Raw genomic sequence first — 23,077 nt, 5'->3', positions numbered from 1 at the left:
AAGGGGTTTACAAAATGCCTGTAAAAAGAAAAATAAATTATACAGAGAGTTCATAAAGCAGAAAACTAAAGAGGCAGAGGATAGATATAAAAAATATAAAAATAAATTAACTAATATTATACGGCGAAAGGCGGGGTACACCCTGGACAAGTCGCTAGGTCATCACAGGGCTGACACATAGACACAGACAACCATTCACACTTATGGTCAATTTTAGAGCCACCAGTTAACCTATCCTGCATGTCTTTGGACTGTGGGGGAAATTGGAGCACCCGGAGGAAACCCATGCGGACAACGTGCAAACTCCTGTGAGGGAATTTAGTGGATGAACATTCCTATTCTCTGTGTTTCTGTGTGTTGAGCTCAAGTGGCCCAATATACTGAGAAATATGTTTTTTCCAATGTTGTAATCGCTTTTCTGTGGCCTTGGTGGTAATGAGCAAGGTGCTTGAGTTCGTCCTAACTACGCATCTTCTCATGATGTAACCACCTTTCCTGACCTCGGTGTTGATAAGCTGGGAGCTTGAGCTCTCCCTAACTCACATCCGCCTGCACACACCAGAGCACGCCAGGTGCACGCTTTAACAAAGCTTAATAGAAAATCTTGAGCCAATCATGTGAAGACACAAGCAGTGAGCGAATGCTTTCAGAGTATAATAGATAACATTCCTAAAACACAACTCAGAGTGCGCATACTCTCGGCATCATCAGAAGTGGTGTCTTCTTCTATTCTTCTCTTTCCTTTCCTATATATCTTTATATGATCTACTATAATACATAACTGAAAAGACAACTCCTAAGCGTTCTGAAGTGTTTATTAGAAATTTCCATTACACTCTGCACAGAAAGGCCCTTGTCAGCCACAAGGCTCGAACCCAGACCTTCTTACTGTGAGGCGACAGCACTAACCACTACACCACCGTGCCGCCCACTTTGAACAATATTATAAAAAATGGGTCAAGACATATAAATTATCCAAGGTACTTTCTTAATAATGACAAAGATGAATATAATATGGATGTGGTCATTAATAGCTTCAACCATTACTTTGTAAATGTAGGACCTGTGTTAGCAGAACAAATCCCGGATCCAGGAACATCTGTTGAAAATCTGGGCAATTTGATAGATAATAATCATTTTTCAATTTTCCTCATAGCAGTGGAAGAAAAAGAAATTATTGATATTGTTGGGAAATGTATGAACAAAAAATCTACCGACTGTGATGACATTGACATGATGATTGTCATGCTCTGCCCCAGACATCCACTCCGGAGATTATGGATCTCTCAAGCCAGTGCCGATCCGGATCCAGGACAGGAATTCCCTCTCACCCGTATTCACTTCCTGGGTTTCACTGCTGTGTACAAATAAGCCATTTTCAGACTTAGACTTTGCCAGAACGTCTCGTTTGCTTCTTTAGCTGTTTCTGTGCCTCTTTTACTGTTCGTGGTTATTCTTACTGTTCATTTTTGTCAACCTGGAACGGCCATCACTGAACAGAGGTGGGGGTCTAAAGGCCAATTTATGCTGACAACGCAGTCCTCGCAGACGGTGCCACAGATGGCGTCTGCGTAGCCCCCCCACCTTCGCAGACGCTCTGCGCGCACCTCCCAAAAATTGTGACCACCGCAGAAGCCTCGCAGACAGCGTCGCAGACAAGAGGGCTCTGATTGGTCCACTCTACATCCGCTGTACACGCACTTCCACTTCCCTACTTTCCTGGTTTGGTTTGTTTTCACGACCGCCATTTTAAAAAACACGAGCGAAGATGGAGCAGCACGAAGAGTGGTTGATCGAGGAAGTGAGGAAGTACGTACATCTATACGACTCCAGTTCTAGTCATTATAAGTAACCGGAGGATAAACACTCCACTAACCACACCCACCAACTACTCCTAGCGATTTCGCGACTTCGCGCCCCCTTGTGTTGTGGCGGTGAATAACATCGCGCACGCCTATTACTCCCCACTCAACGATAAATTACAACTGTCTGCGAAAAGCTATCTGCGAAAGCCTTGTCGCAAGAGCATGCAGAGGCCTTTAAACATCATTTATCAGCCTCCTACAATGCAGTCATTGGCACACTTCCCAGACAACTGAATGCACACCAAAACCCAGCTGTTTTCAGTGACTCACAGGAGGACAGAGAGAATCAGCAATCCATTGATCACCCTAACGGGCAATCCATTGATCATCCTAACGACTCTCGAGGCCGTTCACAACCAGCCCCCAGTGACCCACACCAACAGGATGACTCAATGACACCTTAGGTGAGCTTTTCATCCATGAGAGAATAAATACCTGATACTCCCTATTAGTCAGGCAGAACTGAAGAAGCCTTTCGGATGAGAGGTGAAACATCTTCAAGAATCTTCAAGCAAGTCCAGTTGCTCTCTTTTACCACCCACAGTTTACGGGGAGGGATCAGGAAATGACCTTGGGTCGGAATTGAACCCGGGTCCATGCTACGGCGCCTTATCCACCTGAGCCACGACGCCCCCAAGTATTGATTCATAGATATTATGCATATGTTGTGAATTCAGAAATAAATGCAATTAAGATTGTTGGGTTACAGATAGTTTATTTGTGTTTTGTTTTGTTCTGTTTTTTCTCAAATATTTCTTCGGACAAGTCAACTTCACATTCGGACAAGTAAATTTCCTTTCAACTTGCCCGACAGGACAAGTGGTTTCAAAAGTTAATGTAGAGCCCTGGACATTCCAGACTTATACAGCAAGGAATTTTGTATTTTTAATGTTCACCAGTTATTACATCTCCCTGATGCTGTCAAAGACTGGGGACTTCTTTGGGCTTTCTCTTGTTTTAGATTTGAAGGTAATATTGGGCAGATTCTGTATTTGGTGAGAGGTACTAAATGTGTGCCAAAACAAATCAGCAAGACATTTTTGTTCCAGTCTATGATGCCAAAATTATATGTCAAGTATTTCTCTTCCTGTGATATACAGTTAAGCACTTTATTTGATAGACTAATGTGATCAAATGTTTACGTCAGATGCAAATCTATTATTGTAAATAACATACATCTTTATGGTTCAGCCATTTGTCGAGATCTGGACCCTGCAGAATCACTGGCAATTAGTAGATTGTACGGTGACGATCCTAAGAATTTGAAATATCGGGTTTATGATAGAGTATCGCATAATGTACCTATGTTCATTCGGTTGTAAAACATCAAATCGACACTGTGATGATACTATCCAACTACCAGATAAATCTGTTTTTTTGTGTGTGTGTGTTTGTTATTAAGATGCATTGTTGGAAAATGTGTGTGCAACTGTGGTTTGTCAAAAACCTGTGAAAATGTTTTATTTTTGGTTAATACTTTGGAGAAATCAGCTGAGAGACCGATAGTATCAGATCAGCAACTTCATCTGTCCTGCAATACATTTTTGATTCACACAATTCAAAATCCTGCAACTGTTTGTATTAAACCATCAGACTTAATGCGGAAATGTTTTCGATATCAAAAGAACAACAGTCAGTTTGTAATACCTATACCAACAACACAGGAGCTGGATAAATGATTAACTTCTCAATTCTGTTAGTTACACTGTTTCTACACTCAGTGACTTTAATATGAACTCATTGACTAGATATAAAAGTTATTATTATGCCCTGGGACGATAGTCCTGGAGACATACTACTTTCATTGTCTGTGTGTGTGTGTCCGATCTTGGTGAAATTTTTTGGTTGCACTCTTTCAGGGGTTTCCTTAAACATTTATCAACAAAAGTGACGTCTTGTGGATAGAATAGATCCTTAGCTGTAATCCTATGTAATGTTCAGACTTCGTCATATTCAGGCTATTTGCTGATATAGTAGATGCAGTGGTTTATTTCCCCCAAAATGCAGTTACTGCAGGTGGTGTGAAGTTTCAACTAGTACGAAATGTATAAATTTAATAAACGACCATATTTTCCCAAAGAAAATAAACCTACAACTGTAACTAATTTTTAGTTGTTTTTGATGTTTTGCTTATTTTGATTCAAGAACATCTGTGCATCTCTTACATGTAAGCTCCTGTTTGTTAATAAATCCATACTGTATTTAAAAATAATTCCTACTTCCTCCTATAAATAATTCTGGTGATCAGGTGAGCCAAGTTGAAACCAATTGGCTGAGGCACTGAAATTTCATGACATGATCATGACATTTTAGCCATACTCACAACCTAAAGTTCAAAAAGACAACTCATATTGCATGCCAACAAGCTGTATATGGTCTGGGGTCTTCTGGGCTCTCTCCAGTTCCTTTAGTATAGTTTACCCAACAGTGGTGCCACCACCATCATATAAAGGAAATATTCTTGAGTAGACACAAACACCAAGCCAATAAATAATGTTCAAATATAGATTTCCTATAGAACTTGAGTTTTAATAGAAATTTTCTGTCCTAAACAACACACTTGGCAAGTTCTATAAAACACTGAGAAAAGCCAATAGAAACCTCTTGTTCTATAGGGCACAATTCACACTCTCCTATAGAACACCAGAGTTCTATAAAAAGTCCTGTAGACTTCCACTGAGTCCTATAGAACTGCTATAGGACATTTTTTTTTGCAGAACCATCTCTCCCCAGGTGATGAAGAAAACTGAGTGAATGGTTTTCACAGGTGAGATGTGGTTTCATCCATCAACACACTGAGTTCTGATTGGTGACTCCAGAGTTTAGGAAAAACGAGACAATGAGAAGTACATAGTGTGTTGAGAAGTGTGTATAGAAGTTTGCAAAATGAATGCAGTATAACTGCAAACTGTGTTGAACAATAAGTATGTGTTTATTGTTGTGAAGGAATATTGTGTGGTTCAGAGATTTGAGCAGAATGAATCAGTTATTTGGTGAATTCATTCCGTTACAGGGTGTATCTGAATGAGAGAAACTGGAAAACACCACAAAACAGTGTCATATCAGGAAGAGCCACTAGATGGAGCTGTATTATGTGTCACAGGGTTGAAGGGGATCAGTTCCATCTCCAGGATCTGTTCTGTTCCCCTCCTGTGGTCACCCAAAATTATTATGCTTATAACGCAATATTAAATGGGGGTATAATAGTCTACAATATGAAACAGCGATTTACAGCAAATTATTCATTTCAATGTAATTTTAAACCATCAGTGTCTCAAAGATGCTTCGAGAAAATAACATGCTGATCAATAATCAGGATATCGATGTGTATTGACACACACACAGTACATATACACAATGAAGTGTCTTCACACAAATATTTCTAACATTTAATACAGAATTGATAATCATCTTCATTTTTATAAACACAGCATTTAAAAATCGATTAAAACAGTTATGTACAGAGTCAACCAAATTAAACCTCTCTCACCTGAATTTTATAACTTCAGGAGAAAATAATTTACTTTACGCAGTTATAAACAGTGTGTAACTTTGTGCAATGACCAAATTACTGCAGTGAACTGATACTATAAGATATTTATGATGTGTTTTAAACATAAATGTGACCTTCTGCTGCTTGTAAATGGAAAAACAGAAGCATACTGTACATACAAAACTATTAAATGATGTTCGATGTGCATTAACAGTTTCTGTTTTGCTGTAAAAGATATTAATAAGAAAATATTGAGTGTTGAGTTCATTAAAGTTTATTTATCTCAGCTGGTGTATTTTTACAAAAACAACTCGAGAAGTGGAAGTGCTGACATGTACACATCTGATTATCACTAAATGATGATGATTTTCAAATCACTTTGTACTGTAAGGGTTTATCCTTATCATCCTCTGTGTGAGACTCAGATCAGGATGAAAATCTAAATCTGTAAAGAAGGAGAAAAGGGCAGAATGATCAGATTTGAACATGTTTTTATCAGAATCAGTCATCAGGTTCATGACAAGAAAAATGTGTTGCAGAACACACAAAGCACAGATTCAAGTTTACAAAATACAAAACCATAAATTATCTCAAAATGTGTGTAAATGAAAGGGGAGGGGATCCATTCTTTCTCAGTGAAACACTGTTGCCTGATACAGCCACCAGGGGCAGGCTCTCTTCCACTCTTTTCAGAGAGAGAACACCAACCACACAACAGTGTTTTTATTTATTACTGTACCAACACATTCAGATACAGAATCTCGTTTGGAGTGGAGAAAGAGACATCAAACCAGCAATCACTCTTACTGTGTGTGTGTGTGTGTGTGTGTAGAGACAGTCAGTAACTTACTGTAGTTTCTCCAGTGTACAGTGTGGATCCTTCAGTAGATCAGAGAGCAGCTTCTCTCCTGATTCTCCTGGTTTATTCCAGTTCAGATCCAGTTCTCTCAGGTGTGATGAGGGATTTGACCTCAGAGCAGAAACCAGAGCAGCACAACCTTCACCTGTAATCCTGCAGGAAGACAACCTGTAGAGAGAAACATCTCACAGTTACAGCATAAATCGCTCAGCTTTACTACACAACACACAATTATTATATACAGTACATTTAGTGTGTATACCTCAGTGTCTCCAGTGTACAGTGTGGATTCTCCAGTCCAGCAGAGAGCAGCTTCACTCCTGAATCCTGCAGGTTATTGTTACTCAGGTCCAGTTCTCTCAGTCTGGAGGAGTTTGAGCTGAGAACTGAGGACAGAACTCTACAGCTTTCCTCTCTCAGATTACACCGACACAGACTGGAAGAGAAATGATGAAATATCAGAACACTAATCTCAAACACACAAACACAGCCATAATCCAGCTAAACTTTAGCATGGAACAGAAATGTGAGTGTGTTTCTCTCACACACAGAAATCAGAGGACAGGACGCCACATCAGCACATTTACAGGAGCAGCGACGTCTTTCTGCACTCCACAATCTCTCAGCTACAATTTATTATCACACCATTAGCTCATGGACAGAACACACACGTGTGAGAGCGAGCAGCCGACAAACACTCCACTCTGACCTGTGTTCAAGTTTCTACAAACTAAGCACACACACAGTACTCTCTCTCTCCCTCTTTCTCTCTCTCTCACACACACACACACACACACACACACACACACACACACACACACACAGTGTTATTGTCATTTCATTTGGTTAATTTCACATTGAACTGATTTTTGTAGTGTCTTGCAAATGTATTCATCCCCCTTAGTGTTTGTCCTGTTTTGTTGCATTACAAGCTGAAATTAAAATGGATTTTTGGAGGGTTAGCACTATTTGATTTACACAACATGTCTACCACTTTAAAGGTGCATTTTTTTTATTTGACACAAACAATAATTAAGATGAAAAAAACAGAAATCTGGAGTGTGCATAGGTATTCACCCCCTTTCCCATGAAACCCCTAAATAAGAGCTGGTCCAACCAATTCACTTCATAAGTCACACAATTAGTTGATTAAGATCCACCTGTGTGCAATCAAAGTATCACATGATCTGTCACATGATGTCTGTATAAATTAACCTGTTCTGGAAGGACTCTGACTCTGCAACACTCCTAAGCAAGGAACATGAAAACCAAGGAGCCTCCAAATAGGTCAGAGACAAAGTTGTGGAGAAGTATAGATCAGGGTTGGGTTATAAAAAATATCCCAAACTTTGAATATCCCACAGAGCTCTGTTAAATCCATCATGGCAAAATGGAAAGAATATGCCACCACTACAAACCTGACAAGAGAAGGGCACTGACCAAAACTCACAGACCGGGCAAGGAGGGCATTAATCAGAGATGCAACAAAGACACCAAAGATAACACTGAAGAAGCTGCAAAGATCCACAGCGGAGATGGGAGTATCTGTCCATAGGACCACTTTAAGCCGTACACTCCACAGAGCGGGGCTTTATGGAAAACTGAACAGAAAAAAAACATTGATTAAGAAACCCCGTTTGGAGTTTGCCCAACAGCATGTGGCAGACTCCCCAAACACATGGAAGAAGATTCTCTGGTCAAATTAAACTAAAACTGAACTTTTTAGCCATCATGGGAAATGCCATGTGTGGCGCAAACCAACACCCTGAGAACACCATTCCTACAGTGGCAGCATCATGCTGTGGCGATGTTTTTCATCTGCAGGGACAGGAAAGCTGGTCAGGACTGAAGGAAAGATGGCTGGCACTAAATACAGGGCTATTCTGGAGGAAAACCTGATTGAGTCGGCCAGAGGTTTGAGACTGAGACGAAGGTTTACGTTCCAGCAGGACAATGACCCTAAACATACTGCTAAAGCTACACTGGAATAGTTTAAAGGGAAACATTTAAATGTCTTGGAATGGCCTAATCAAAGCCCAGACCTCAATCCAATTGAGAAGTTGTGGCATAACTTGAAGATTGCTGTACACCAACACAACCCATCTAACTTGAAGGAGTTGGAGCAGTTTTGCCTTGAGGAATGGGCAAAAATCCCAGTGGCTAGATGTGCTAAGCCAGTGTTTCTCAACCACTGGGCTGCGGCCCATTAGTGGACCATGAAGCACCGGCTCGTGGGCTGCGAATTTTTTTCCCCAAGTTTAAAGCCAAATACTAAATAGTTTAGGATGTCATAGTGTCCCAAATTCAGTAGCTGGTTTGCTGGACACTTTTTGAGTAGAATAAATACATTTGGGGTAAATTAAGAAGCCTTTATTTTTGTCACATTACTTCTCTACATTTAACTCGTGTGCACACAGAGAGACAGCAGAATAAATAAATACGTTTGTGGGTAAATTATATGGATCTGTGATACCTGCTGGAAGAGAAGAGCAGGGAGGTTTGAGAATCGAGCGGCTGTCGTTTGTTTACACTCGATACTAAAACTTGTAGCGTCCTAGCAACCATCGCAAAGACGCAGACAAAAAGCCCAGAAATTTCTCCGTACCCGGGCAAAAACGATACAGGATTTATCTTGCAGTGTCCTTTTCACCAGATCTTTAACTCAGCCACATATAAAAAGTTGTTCTCCTCCATCCTCTTCCAGGTTTTCATTTGTGTGTCTGTGTAGAACGATGTCTGCAGCACCAGGGAGTCTGAAATGTCGGGGAACTCAACGGATGGATAATTTTCCAACTCATAATGAATGAATGAATGACTTTATTTAAAGACGATAAGTTGATCAACAGAGCTGGCAGGGTCATGTACAGATACAAATCATTACAAATACAAAAGATTAAATATATACACAATCTTTAAAAAAAATCCTTAAAATCTGTTGATTATCTGTTAATTATCTCCACGTTAAATTAATAGTATGCTTAACTATTGTCTTTGTATTTAGTTCCGGCTACAATAGGATCAAAATTTATTCTACGAATGTCAAATTTAGCGAGTAAACTTTTCTTTCACAGGAAAAATCCTTCTTTGTTCGTGTGTAAGGATCGAATCCCACTGAGTGGTTTCTATATCCACTTCTTGGTTTTAATAACTTGCTTGTTTGCTGAACACAAACATGGCAATAAGTTCCCGTGTTAATGGACCAGACTCCACTTTTGGATTATTAATCCCTTTTGGCTGAGAATGTCCTGCATGCATGGTTTGGCTTGGCTTCTGGCACATCCATACATACAATACCTCCAATTAAAAACAGTTTTATTGGATTTATTTAATTCCTGAGCTCCCATCTGTAACAGGGAGTGATGTTGCATCCAATTAATACACTTTACAGTAGATTATTATATTCTAATAGAATAGATGAGCCAAAATAATTGGGGATCTTTTTTAATGGGCCCCGACAGGGTACAAGTATGAAGAGGTGGGCCTTGAAGCAGAAAAGGCGGAGAACCCCTGTGCTAAGCTAATAGAGACATTCCCTAAGAGACTTGCAGCTGGAATTGCAGCAAAAGGTGGCTCTACAAAGTATTGACTTTGGGGGTTGAATACCTATGCCCACTCCAGATTTTTTTTTTTTGGGGGGGGTGTTCATTGTATTTATTGTTTATGTCACAATAAAACATCAATTTTCAGCTTGAAAGTCGTTGGCATGTTGTGTAAATCAAACGGTGCTAACCCTCCAAAAATTCATTTTAATTCCAGCTTGTAAACCCCAAGGGGGTGAATACTTTTGCAAGAGACACTGTCCATGAGCAAGTTCTCTGATTGGTCAGGAGTTTGTGAGGGTGGGGTTTGATGGACACTTCTTATCGGGGTTGTTTTACTGCTGGAGGTCAAGATTTTGGGAAAAATATGATGTAATTATTTGAACTGAACACAAGGTTGTGTGTTGAGTTTCAAACAGACAGTAAAACAGTTGGTGTGTATCATTCTCTGCTCACACACACACCTCTGATTTCTGGGGGTTTGGAGTGGACCTGAGTACAGGTGGTGTGTTCACGTGTGTCAAAAGGTTGGTTTAATAACCTGTTAGTGTAAAAAGTTAAACCATCTCCTGGAAAAGTACCAGAGGTTTGTTTCTGTATGTGTGTGTGTGTGTGTGTGTGTGTGTGTGTGTGTGCGTGTGTGTGTGTATACCTCAGAATCTCCAGTGTACAGTGTGGATTCTCCAGTCCAGCAGAGAGCAGCTTCACTCCTGAATCCTGCAGGTTATTGTGTCTCAGGTTCAGTTCTCTCAGTCTGGAGGAGTTTGAGCTGAGAACTGAGGACAGAACTCTACAGCTTTCCTCTGTCAGATTACACTCACACAGACTGGAAGAGAAATGATGAAATCTGTGAATATCTGATGGATAAATGCAGTGTGTTCCATCAGTTGTGAAATAAAGTGTCTCCCTGAACACAAGGTTCTGATGTCAGAATAGAAATATAAAATAAAGAGACTGTGTGTTTGTACTTGGACAGATCCACGTGTCTCAGCTCATATGAGACGATGGATTTAACTACAAGAAAGGGAAAGGGACGGATAGAGGTGGAGACACAAGATCTAAACAGCTAGAATTACAATTCACAAGATTAATTTTTATTGATTGATGATACGGAATTAATGTAGAAAGTAAATCTGATTCTCATGGACACATTTCAGTTTCTTATCGAATAATACATTACACTTTAAAGAACACACATCAGTTTAGTTCAGTGTTTTTCAAGCTTTTTCAGACCAAGGACCACTTTATTCAGAAAAAAAATTTGCGGACCACGGAATCCCCTAATTATCCTGAACAAAAAACAATGAGCTGACTTCAACAGTATATTACAAATTACACACTAATGAAATGAAAGTTTTACAAATAGCATCGTCATCTCACTCATTGTTGTCCTCATCTTAATGGGAAGAATGGTGCTGCTTATTCTGATCCATCAATGAAGCAATGTCTGGCTCCAAACTGGACAGTTTTAATCTCATCTTGGGGGCCACATTGATCCAGTTGCGCTGCTTTGTTTTCAGTCCAACCAGAGTGGAAAATCCAACTTCCCAGTTGTAAGTGGTTGAAAATGGCATTAACAGTTTCAGAGCAGAGTCAGCCAGCTCAGGATGTTCAGGTTGGATGTGGACCCAAAAGTCTGTCAAGCATTTCTCTTTAAACGTCATCTTCAGTGTCCCATCTGATGCGACGTCCACAAGACCGTCAACCTCTCTTGGTGATAGCTTGGAACTGATGTGCTCAATGTGTTTTCTGTCTCCAAATGGATTTCTGATCCACTCAAAGCCCACATCTAATTCTGGGAAAGATCTCCACAATTCAGAGGTGGACAAAGTACCCAAGTTTATTACTCAAGTCAAAGTACAGATCCCACTGATCAAATGTTACTCCAATGCAAGTGAAAGTTGTACAGTCAAATTTTTACTTAAGTTAAAGTACTGAAGTACTTGATTTCATAAATACTTAAGTATTTAAAATACATTTTCTGTCAACATATTGTTGTATTATTGCCATAACGCTTATAAAACCTAATGCCTCTGAAACAACCGACTGGATTTACTGACTAACTTGTAGAACCTGTAGAATAAACACCTGGTAAAATGTTACAAAATGAAACACAACTGAACTGAAAAAGAGCCATTGTCATTTATTTATTTATTTAATAGTAAAACTCCTCCCCACCCCACAAAGCAGCATGGTCGTGTTCTGACCCAGCTCTGGCAGTGTGTGCACACATGTATGTGTACGTTAATCAGGAAGACAGTGGAATAGCTGTAAACGCAGCTTCCTCAGAAAATAAAAATGACAATCCAACCTGATTAAAACCCAGATCCACACCTTGAGCTTAATAACTGTCCAACAGCAACACTGCTTTAAGCAAGACAAAAAAAAAAAAAAATTCAGGACCATCATCTGACATCAAAACAAAAAATTCCAACAATTTGTTGTGGATGACTAGTACAATATTGTTCAGGGCTCGAAATTCGCGGTGGTCTGGTCGCCCGAGGCGACTTAATTTGTCATTTGGCCGGTAATTCCTGTCACTAGGCAGCCCGGCTGGCTAGTTGAAAATAAAAAATATATATGAAGCGAAGATTCACACTAGGGCTGTGCGATATATCGAATATACTCAATATATCTCTGAAAATTCTGTGTGAGATACATAAAATTATTATATCGTAACTATCGAGTATTTTATGGTCATCTGCCGACTTGCGTTTGTTTCATGTTTGTTGCGTTTGTTTAAAACCTTTTCCGGTGGTTTTCTCCCTGTCCCTCAGGCAGTAACGTGAGAGGCTGCCTAAGGGTAAAAAAAAACAATAACGTCACACACTCGCCAACCAATCTCAGGCGACATCTAGGTGCTGAAAGGAACTTGCGGGAAAATTTCCGAGTTCCGGTTTACAGCGCTGACTCAGTTCGTGCAGTCGCTGGTGTTGCATAGGCTACTGTGTAAGCTCTGTCAATTTCAGCGACAAATTAAAAATGGAAGCAGACGAATTGGTTCCTAAAATAACTAGTAAGGGGTCAGTCATCTGGCATTTTTTTGGATATCGCGAGGAGGATGTGGAACAGCAAATGGCAACTTGTAAAGTGCGCAAAAAAAAAAAAAGTGTCAAAATACTCGAGTCTTGAAATAAATGCACATTAGTCATGAACAATGGTAACTACCCTCTTTTGTGTTATTTTTGACAGAAGTAAAATTCATACATGAACAAATTTTGGCGAGTTGATTTTCTGTTTGGCTAGTTACTTTGGAAGGGAACTAGTCCGGCTGGCTGGTCAAAAAATATATGAATTTCGAGCCCTGCTGTTCATCTCACATGTCGTGTGTGTGTATGTGTGCACACGATTAAGTGTATGTATTCATGCACATATGAATCTGCCTGTGGAATCATGGTGATTTAACAATAAGCTAGCTAGTCAGTGAAGCTCCACCTGACGCTAGCAAACTCTTTTCAACTCAAAATCATATTGGATCGCTAACGTGACTGGAAAAGAAAGATTTGTACATTCTGTTTATTTGTACAAGATTATGTGAAAACATTTCTGAAAGGACTTCAGATAAGTTAACGTTATTCATCTTAGCGTAACTCCATTTTTACATGCTAACTAACAGTGTCCAAGTTAACTAGCTATATGTTAATGTTAGCTGTGGGCAAGATGATAGCAACTTGGCGGGAAAATCCATAGAAAGTCATTGAATAAGCAGACTGCAGAGATATTGCAACGTTATCGCTAGCTCTAAAGCACAGTCAACTTTATGATAAGCTTTTTCTTGGAATAAAATGTTTACATACCTTAATATCCTTCCGCAAGTAGGACAGCAAGTTGTCGGCTATGACGTGCTTCATTTTAGGCAAACGGAGCAAACATTTAAAACAAAACCAATCGTTATCCCTTTCAGAAAACTGAAACATGGGTGTGTGCATTCCCCAGAATAACCGCCTCCTTCCATTTTACGATCAACTGATCATGTTAAATAATGCTGCGGAGAAATCACTGAACTTGATTTTATAGTCTATGGACGTGACCCTAGTGATTACTGATTGGCTGTCTCAGTGTCACCTGCGAAAAAAACGTTTTAGAAAAGAAAAAACATCCACTTTCAAAGCTGCTTCAGAGTAACGAGTAACGAGGACCTTGATAGAAATATAGTGAAGTAAAAAGTATGATATTTGTCTTTGAAATGGAGTGAAGTTAAAGTCATAAGTTGCCAAAAAAAAATACTCAAGTAGAGTACAGATACTCAAAAAGTGTACTTAAGTACAGAACTCAAGTAAATGTACTTTGTTACTGTCCACCTCTGCCCAATTGTGAGTGAAGGCCTTGCAGATGTTCCTTAAAGGCTGCAACTGTGCCGCCATCCCGGACCTCCTTGGCAGTGAGAAGAAAATCTGCCAGCGTAGGGAAACTATCGAATTCTTGGCGATTGAGACGGGCACACCACAATTCCATCTTGAGGTGTGCGGCTTTAATTTTGTCCTGGACAGTAAAGACTGTGATGGCTTTTCCTTGCAGCACTAAATTCATGGTATTGAGAGTGCTGAAAAGATCAGCAAGATAAACCAATTTTGTGAGCCATTGGAAATCATGCATTCTGTCATACAGCTCATCACTTTGATGCAGGAATAACTTGACCTCATCACGCAGTTCAAATAGACGGGTGAGAACTTTCCCATGCGATAACCAGCGAACTTCAGTCTGAAAAAGAAGTTTCATGTGCTCGCTTCCCATTTCTTCACACTGAGCTTTAAAAAGACGTGTGTTCAGTGCTTTGCTTTTACTCAAATTAACTATTTTCACAGACTTGTCCAGGACTGGTTTAAGACACTGGGGCATTTTTTCACTGCCAGTTGCTCTCTGTGAATGCAGCAGTGTGTTGCTGTGGCAGATGGTGCTACTGTGCAGACACGCACAGCGAGGCCCTTGTATTTTGCCGTCATCGCAGTCGCACCGTCTGTGCAAATGCCAACGCATTGTAGGCACAGTCCCTTTAAGAACTACGACAGCCCGTCTCTTTAAGAAACTACATTTCCCATCAGCCAACTTCCGCGTTGACCTGCGTCACGCTGGGGCGGGATCACCAACGTCACATCCTCCAGGAAGGCATAAGTGACCCGGAAATCCGCCATACTTTCTCTTTCCGTCTGGACTTCAAGCCGTCTGGACACAAAGAGATTTGCTCCACCAGAAAACCAGATAAAGACGTCTTTTCTTCTCTCTGCAAGATCAGAGTATCGCGCGTTTTCTTTTGTTTACCACTGGCCCCGGTAAATCCAGAATCGCGCAATCTAACTCAGATGAGTTACAACCGGTTTTTGTTTGTCTATCAGTAACGTCACCAAACTGCCGCCCAAAGCAGTTAATTTAGAAAGTTAGAAGCGACTGGATCCTTCTAATTAAAACGCTGTGCACATTATTTGATCAGAGACTTTCTTTTCATCATGAACTACGAAGCATTCGGACCAAGAAATCCTCTGCTTTCCACGGAAGCGACTCACGTGCTCCACAACGGTGAAACTCCAAAAGTCTCGGAACATCTCTTCATAATTTTGCGTAGAGGCAAAATACTGAGCAAGACTGGCAATTTTGGGCAAAAAGACTAGTCTTAGGAATTAGTTTATTTACTTAGTGTGAATTTAAACTCAGGAACTGTTTAAGTGTGCACACTGATTTGTGTTTCTATCATTGTTCTATTTTTGATATCTCAATTGTTTAATAGATAGGTTTTGCATGCCCCTATTCCTTCCTAACACTCTGAATTTCATTATTACACGTATCTTGACCGCATCAAGATTTCAGTGGATTTAGTACTGTTATAAGCTAGTGAAATTAGCCTACGGCTAATTCTTTTGTCCCATTAGCATCCAGGGCTAAGTGTATTGTCTCAAGGGAACACGTGGCGGCCCTCCTCCACACTCACATACACACCTTTTGTCTTAACTCCACGAGGTAGGATCCTTGGGCCTTAGCTAGCCACATACGGCTAATTCTTTTGTCTAATTAGCAATCCATGCTAACTCTTTTGTTCAGGCCACACACAGGCTAACTCTTTGTTCAGGCCACATGGACACACACACACACATAACACAGACACTGTATATAGATTCCAACTGATATTGGAGCAATTCCAGCGTTATGGACGTGACACTTGAACTCAAAATGGCAACAAATGACCCAGTGCATGTTTTATTGTCTCCCAGTATTTAAACAGGTGTTGCATATTTTAAGGCTGTACCATACTGGAGAAGTGATAGAACAAGAACAATTCCCATAGTACATCTAGGGCATGCCAGAAAATGCCAATAAAAAATGCATTATGGATGTGACAGAAAAAGTATCACTTTTCTTGGGTGACTGTACATTTTTATCAAACTCTGTGAAATTGTAAACCTAATGTCGAAATGGAGATATCCATTTGATAGAGGGGTCCAAGGTGAATATTAAAAAAAATCTTTGTTTAAAATATTTTGTATTTCATGCAGAGTTTCGGAAGGAAAAGTCAGCGTTATGGATGTGACGAAATTCCGTTATGGATGTGACGCGTCTGAAATAGACATGGCACATGTTTAGAAAATCAGCAATTTAACCACCATAACCCTTTGAAAAACTCTCTAAATATCAGCTAAAACTATCAAAGTTCTTAAATAATATTTAGGATGGCTATTGTTTTGCTGTTTTGTGGATTTTAGCATACATTTCTGTGGCTTGTGGCAATAATATAGAATTGTACATGATCAAAGTTGATTTTAGCTTGGGTTTTACATTATAAGAAAGAAAGACTGACAGTGACATATTAGGCTGGTTACAAATTGGTTCAGCTTGTTCACATCTGTAAAATACAGGCCTAGGTGATGTCTCTGGGAGTGGTTTTGATGTATTACATGCTGCTTTATTTTTGCATGGTGAGGTTGACATTTACATGGAATTGCCCATTATCCATTTTTATCTTTGTTATAATAAATTAATTTATTATTGAAACTGTGTGTTTATTTGAGTTCCAATATCTTTGAAGTACCCAATCTCAAAGAATTCCAAGGTGCATATGAGTTATGTAATACGGTAAGTGATCATAATAATTTGGAATATACCATAATTTAGCTGTTTGGTAATTTATTATTAAGCACCAAAATTAATGGTATTATTTAATGAGACTGACAATGAGATTGATCACTTAATTACCAATTGCACCTACAGCATCTTGTCCAGTCAGTATTATTCTGCACAATGAAATCATTAAGTGAGTTAAAAATCACTTCTTCTGTGGTGTTGGTCAGCAGGGAGTGACAAAAAAAAGAAAATCATCATGCACAGCACCATCATATATACACCTTACAAACCACAGGAGATTTGCCTCGTTCTCAACATCAGTGGATTCGACCATTTGCAGAGAGAAAAAGTGACTTTGACGTAAACGTGTCACCAGCTGCTCTTGGACATTTTCAGCCATGGATGTTCTGCGTTGCTGAACAGTGTCATTGGACAGAGGTACCCTGTTAATTTCATCACTTGCTTTCCCCCCAAGCATTATGTTAGCTATAACCTTTGCAGCTGGCTGAACTAAAGTCTCGCCTATTGAATGAGGTTGGCCTGCTTTCGCGATCAGCAGACTGGATACCCTGTATGAAGCTGCTGGAGCTTTCGCATTTTCCACAGGCACAAAAAACTGTGAGGCTCCCTTTCTTGTGTGATGCTGAAGCTCTTCACATTTTCTCTCAAAAATGCAGTCGGTTTGTTGACGTAATCCTTGTGTTTAGTTTCGAAGTGCCGCTTGAGCTTAGCAGGTTTCATTGCCTCATTGGCCAATGTTTCGTAGCACAGAACACAATGTGGTTTCGGATCCTCCGCATTCCCAGTCCAAAAAAATCCAAATTTGATGTAGCCGCTGTGGTATTTTCCTTTCGCTTTAGCACTCGATTTTCCATGGTCATGTTGAGCTTCACTACTACTCTGAGGGAGCTCCTGCAGCGAACTATCCTGGGACTCCATATCAGTGCTCACTGAATCATCATGTCTTTGCACTTTGTCCTCGCTCATGTCAGACATTTTTTGTGCTTTTCTTTTGACTGACCTACTCTTCAGCCACCAATCCGTTATCTTTTTGACAGTTTGATGTGAAATCTAACCTGGTAACTTGTAGTTTCTCCGCATTCCACATTCAGAGGTGACGTTGATTATAAAAGTGTAACCTAAACTGACGGAGCTATAGGCAGTGTCACAAAACTGTTGGCTTGCTTAATGGCAGACAAATTCAAATAATAGGGGACTATTTGAATTTACAGAGGACTTTATTCAATATAGAAAACGACTCATCTGTGAGACTCAGACTTTGCTTTTGGAGTCACATCGGCGATTTGAGAAACACTGATAAAACGTGATATTTTACATCAACTCGCGGAGCAGCAGGGGGGGGTCGCTCATGGAGCACACTTTGAGAAACAGTAGTTGAGTTCACTGTGAACAAGATGGAACATGAAACGTGTGTGTGTGTGTGTGTGTGTGTCTGTGTGTGTAGACAGTCAGTAACTTACTGTAGTTTCTCCAGTGTACAGTGTGGATCCTTCAGTAGATCAGAGAGCAGCTTCACTCCTGATTCTCCTGGATTATTGCAGTTCAGATCCAGTTCTCTCAGGTGTGATGAGGGATTTGACCTCAGAGCTGAAACCAGAGCAGCACAACCTTCACCTCTCATCCTGCAGCCAGACAACCTGTAGAGAGAAACATCTCACAGTTACAGCATAAATCACTCAGCTTTACGACACAACACACACAATCTTTATATACTGTACACTTACTGTGTGTGTGTGTGTGTGTGTGTACCTCAGTTTCTCCAGTGTACAGTGTGGATTCTCCAGTCCAGCAGAGAGCAGCTTCACTCCTGAATCCTGCAGGTTATTGTCACTCGTGTTCAGTTCTCTCAGTCTGGAGGAGTTTGAGCTGAGAACTGAGGACAGAACTCTACAGATTTCCTCTGTCAGATTACACCGACACAGACTGGAAGAGAAATGATGAAATATCAGAACATTGATCTCAAACACAGCCATAATCCAGCTAAACTTTAGCATGGAACAGAAATGTGAGTGTGTTTCTCTCACACACAGAAATCAGAGGACAGGACGCCACATCAGCACATTTACAGGAGCAGCGACGTCTTTCTGCACTCCACAATCTCTCAGCTACAATTTATTATCACACCATTAGCTCATGGACAGAACACACGTGTGAGAGCGAGCAGCCGACAAACACTCCAATCTGATGTGTTCAAGTTTCTACAAACTAAACACACACCGCGCTCTCTCTCTCTCTCTCTCACACACACACACACACACACACACACACACACACACGTGTGTGTGCCAATAAACGTGTCAAAATGTGTGGCTATGAATATGTTGATGCAAATGTCAGTAAAATGCAGGCTCATGTCAATGTTAAAGGAGAACTGAAGTCATTTTTAAACTTGCTTTATTTTTTAATTAACGTGTTATTCAATTACGTTTTCAGTTTTAGTAACCTTATATCGTGAATCATATTGGCAGCTAATTGCAATTAAATATTATACTTATCGGCCTATTTGGTTTTTAGCCGTGTTGAGTTTAGTTAGTTTGGTCCACGGCAGGCGTCGCTTATCCGCGCGATCTTCACGAGACTTGTGCGAGACTTCGAAACGTGAAGTGTCAGCCAGCTGTCAGTGCCGCCATTTTGAAAACTGTTTTCCAAACAAAATATCGCACAAAGACGAGTTTAAATGACGATTACTGCCTACTTTTTTCAAACTTTCCTGATTGCTATCAAAACAAACAAAACTTCCGGCTTGATTACATCAGCGTTCGAAAGAGTGCGCGCGTCTTTTTTTGTAGTCGCACTGAAAGAAATCACATTAAAAGTCTGCAAAGAAGAAAGTATTCAGCCTTGATTTAAAAGAACTGAAAGATGCAGGTACTTTGTATTGATTAAATGTGGGAAATACACTCAGTATAATATGGATTTATCACAAAAACACATGCATGCATTTATTATTTTGAAACCCACCAGCCGACTGATCTGGCACGTTTTAATTGTGCAACAATAATGATGTAAAGACCAGCGTGACGGACAAGTGTCCAAAAGAGTTTTTTCAATTTAACAATTAGCTCACTACATAGTCCTCTATATAGTAATTCCCTATATAGGCAGTAGGTAGAAGTGAACGAGTGAGCAATTTTGGACACAGGAAAAGTTGGCAGATGTTGGTCACTTTGATTTCCGCTGTACATTTTACTTCCGTCCTACGATGTCTCGCACAGGTCTCAGCGAATCTCGTTTACGGCCATTGCTTTGACATCTCATCTCATATCATTATCTCTAGCCGCTTTATCCTTCTACAGGGTCGCAGGCAAGCTGGAGCCTATCCCAGCTGACTACAGGCGAAAGGCGGGGTACACCCTGGACAAGTCGCCAGGTCATCACAGGGCTGACACATAGACACAGACAACCATTCACACTCACATTCACACCTACGCTCAATTTAGAGTCACCAGTAACCTAACCTGCATGTCTTTGGACTGTGGGGGAAACCGGAGCACCCAGAGGAAACCCACGCGGACAACATGCAAACTCCACACAGAAAGGCCCTCGCCAGCCCCGGGGCTCGAACCCAGGACCTTCTTGCTGTGAGGAGACAGCGCTAACCACTACACCACCGTGCCGCCTGCTTTGACATATGGACTGATATATTACAGAGCATATTTCAAACACTCATAACTTGCTATAGCAGTGACAAAATAGCGATCAAAAATGCATTCCTACATTTAATAAAATGACAAACAGAATTTTGATGATTAAAAAAATTTGCCTTCAGTTCTCCTTTAAAGCGACAGCATGCAACTTCTGTTGACCCCTAGGAATTCTACATAATTAGAAAAACCCTACCGGCGCTTCCACGTCGTGTCTGGCAGTATAGGCTGCGGTCACACACACACGTAGACAAATTAACTTAAAAGGTAGAATAAATGGTTCTCAAGAACAATTGTGCAATACACTTTTTGTCAAACTCAATAAATCTCTCCTCATGGTCCGCCAGCTGTCTGATCTGTGTGTGCACTGAAAAAGAATCCAGTGTTCATACACAACCATGGTTCTGTAACTGGGCAACAAAGTGGTTCGGACCGAGCCTCACAACATTATTTCAGCCAATCAGCAGGTGCGTTCACAGTATATTCTCATGGAACAGATAATGCTTCCATTTTATTAAATGTTTATATCATGTTCTGCTGTACTTACTTGTTCTTGTCTTTAAATTTACCTTCATTCTAACTTTCACCTTACCTAGATCTATAGTGTCATTATTTGATGTTTATCCTTTTCTTGATAGGGCTTGGTGAAAAGGTTTGATTTACCTAACTTTGGTTTACCTACCTTTTGTTTGTTTTGGACAGAGCATGGATCAAAACACCATCAGTGAGGCCATTGAAGACACCACCACTGGGATTTATGTTCTTAAATAACATTCTTCAATTGATGAAGCAGAGGACATTGGCATTGTTTTTGAAGGCATCAAGGTGTTACAAGATAATGGGCGGCATGGTGGTGTAGTGGTTAGCGCTGTCACCTCACAGCAAGAAGGTTCCGGGTTCGAACCCAGCGGCCGGCGAGGGCCTTTCTGTGTGGAGTTTGCATGTTCTCCCTGTGTCTGCATGGGTTTCCTCCGGGTGCTCCGGTTTCCCCCACAATCCAAAGACATGCAGTTAGGTTGATGTGGGGCGGCCTTGGGGCCTTGAGCAAGGTACCTAACCCCTGACTGCTCCCTGGGCGCTCTGGTGTGGCTGCCCACTGCTCTGGGTGTGTGCGTGTGTTCACTGCTTCAGACGGGTTAAATGCAGAGGATGAATTTCACTGTGCTTGAAGTGTGCATGTGACGAATAAAGGTTTCTTCTTGATAATGTAGCATTAGCTGTTGCTATGCTGTTTGGACTGATGTATGCATTGAACCTCAGCTACCCTGCTGACCTCCGCGACACTTTTGAGGTCATCCAAAAGATTAGGATGAAACTGGACGGAGGTAAACTTTCCAACAAAGCACTTGCTCTGAAAAACAGGCTCTCAGTCAACGGCTCAGACTGATTTCTGTTGTGTATCCACTTTTGTGTGTGTGTGTTTATTTCTCAGTGATGAGTTGATGCAGGGTTGATTACTTTTTGTTTGTAAATCCACTTTGATTTGTCAAAGTTGTCAGCTATGTAAAATGGTGTTCACAGGGTTAACCCTCATGGTCTCATCTCATCTCATTATCTCTAGCCGCTTTATCCTGTTCTACAGGGTCGGAGGCAAGCTGGAGCCTATCCCAGCTGACTACGGGCAAAAGGCGGGGTACACCCTGGACAAGTCGCCAGGTCATCACAGGGCTGACGCATAGACACAGACAACCATTCACGCTTACATTCACACCTACGGTCAATTTAGAGTCACCAGTTAACCTAACCTGCATGTCTTTGGATTGTGGGGGAAACCGGAGCACCCAGAGGAAATCCACACGGACACGGGGAGAACATGCAAACTCCACACAGAAAGGCCCTCGCCGGCCACGGTGCTCAAACCCGGACCTTCTTGCTGTGAGGCGACAGCGCTAACCACTACACCACCGTGCCTCCCTTTTAAGTTCCATAATACCTTTAAATAATATTAGCGTTAACAAATCAAGTTAGTTACATTTAAAAATCTGGTATCCTGAACATGATATCACTTTAACATTACTCAATTAATTGGCATTGCAATAGATTAAAAAAAGTTAAATCAACTTGATTCTTTTAAATAGTCTAACATGATTGAAATATTTTGGTTTCACAAGTAATAATTTCATCCATCCATCCATCATCTGTAGCCGCTTATCCTGTCCTACGGGGTCGCAGGCGAGCTGGAGCCTATCCCTGCTAACTATGGGCGAGAGGCGGGGTACACCCTGGACAAGTCGCCAGGTCATCGCAGGGCTGACACACATAGACACAGACAACCATTCACACTCACATTCACACCTACGGTCAATTTAGAGCCACCAATTAGCCTAACCTGCATGTCTTTGGACTGTGGGGGAAACCGGAGCACCCGGAGGAAACCCACGCGGACACGGGGAGAACATGCAAACTCCACACAGAAAGGCCCTTTTCGGCCACTGAGCTCGAACCCAGGACCTTCTTGCTGTGAGGCGACAGTGCTAAACACTACACCACCGTGCCGCCCCACAAGTAATAATTCATTGAGAAAAAGAAGGAAATTATGTCAGTCACACACATTCTGATCATGTGGGACCGATGTACACATTAAAATCAAGTAAATCCAAAAGATT

At 40.9% G+C, this 23,077-nt stretch overlaps 1 protein-coding gene across 5 annotated transcripts in view; it reads right to left on the bottom strand.

Annotated features, from left to right (window-relative positions):
- Window positions 1-4,910: 4,910 nt before the first annotated feature.
- LOC132887152 (NACHT, LRR and PYD domains-containing protein 12-like) overlaps window positions 4,911-23,077 on the bottom strand; it is a 56,591-nt gene continuing 38,424 nt past the window's right edge. For 4 of the 5 annotated variants that reach the window (XM_060922586.1, XM_060922587.1, XM_060922588.1 and 1 more), the window contains 6 exons: window positions 18,577-18,750; window positions 18,288-18,464; window positions 10,409-10,582; window positions 6,480-6,653; window positions 6,209-6,385; window positions 4,911-5,803 (listed from right to left, as the gene is read on the bottom strand). In XM_060922586.1, coding sequence (XP_060778569.1) covers window positions 5,785-5,803; window positions 6,209-6,385; window positions 6,480-6,653; window positions 10,409-10,582; window positions 18,288-18,464; window positions 18,577-18,750 — 895 coding nt within the window. In that variant the 3' untranslated portion in view covers window positions 4,911-5,784. The remainder of the gene's footprint in view (window positions 5,804-6,208; window positions 6,386-6,479; window positions 6,654-10,408; window positions 10,583-18,287; window positions 18,465-18,576; window positions 18,751-23,077) is intronic. The other variant, XM_060922589.1, reaches the window with a different exon arrangement.

Source organism: Neoarius graeffei, chromosome 5 (genome assembly GCF_027579695.1).
Source record: "Neoarius graeffei isolate fNeoGra1 chromosome 5, fNeoGra1.pri, whole genome shotgun sequence".
In the NCBI taxonomy this organism is placed as follows: domain Eukaryota; kingdom Metazoa; phylum Chordata; class Actinopteri; order Siluriformes; family Ariidae; genus Neoarius; species Neoarius graeffei.
Note: the sequence above shows the minus strand (reverse complement) of the source record. Positions and strands in the feature narration are given on the sequence as shown.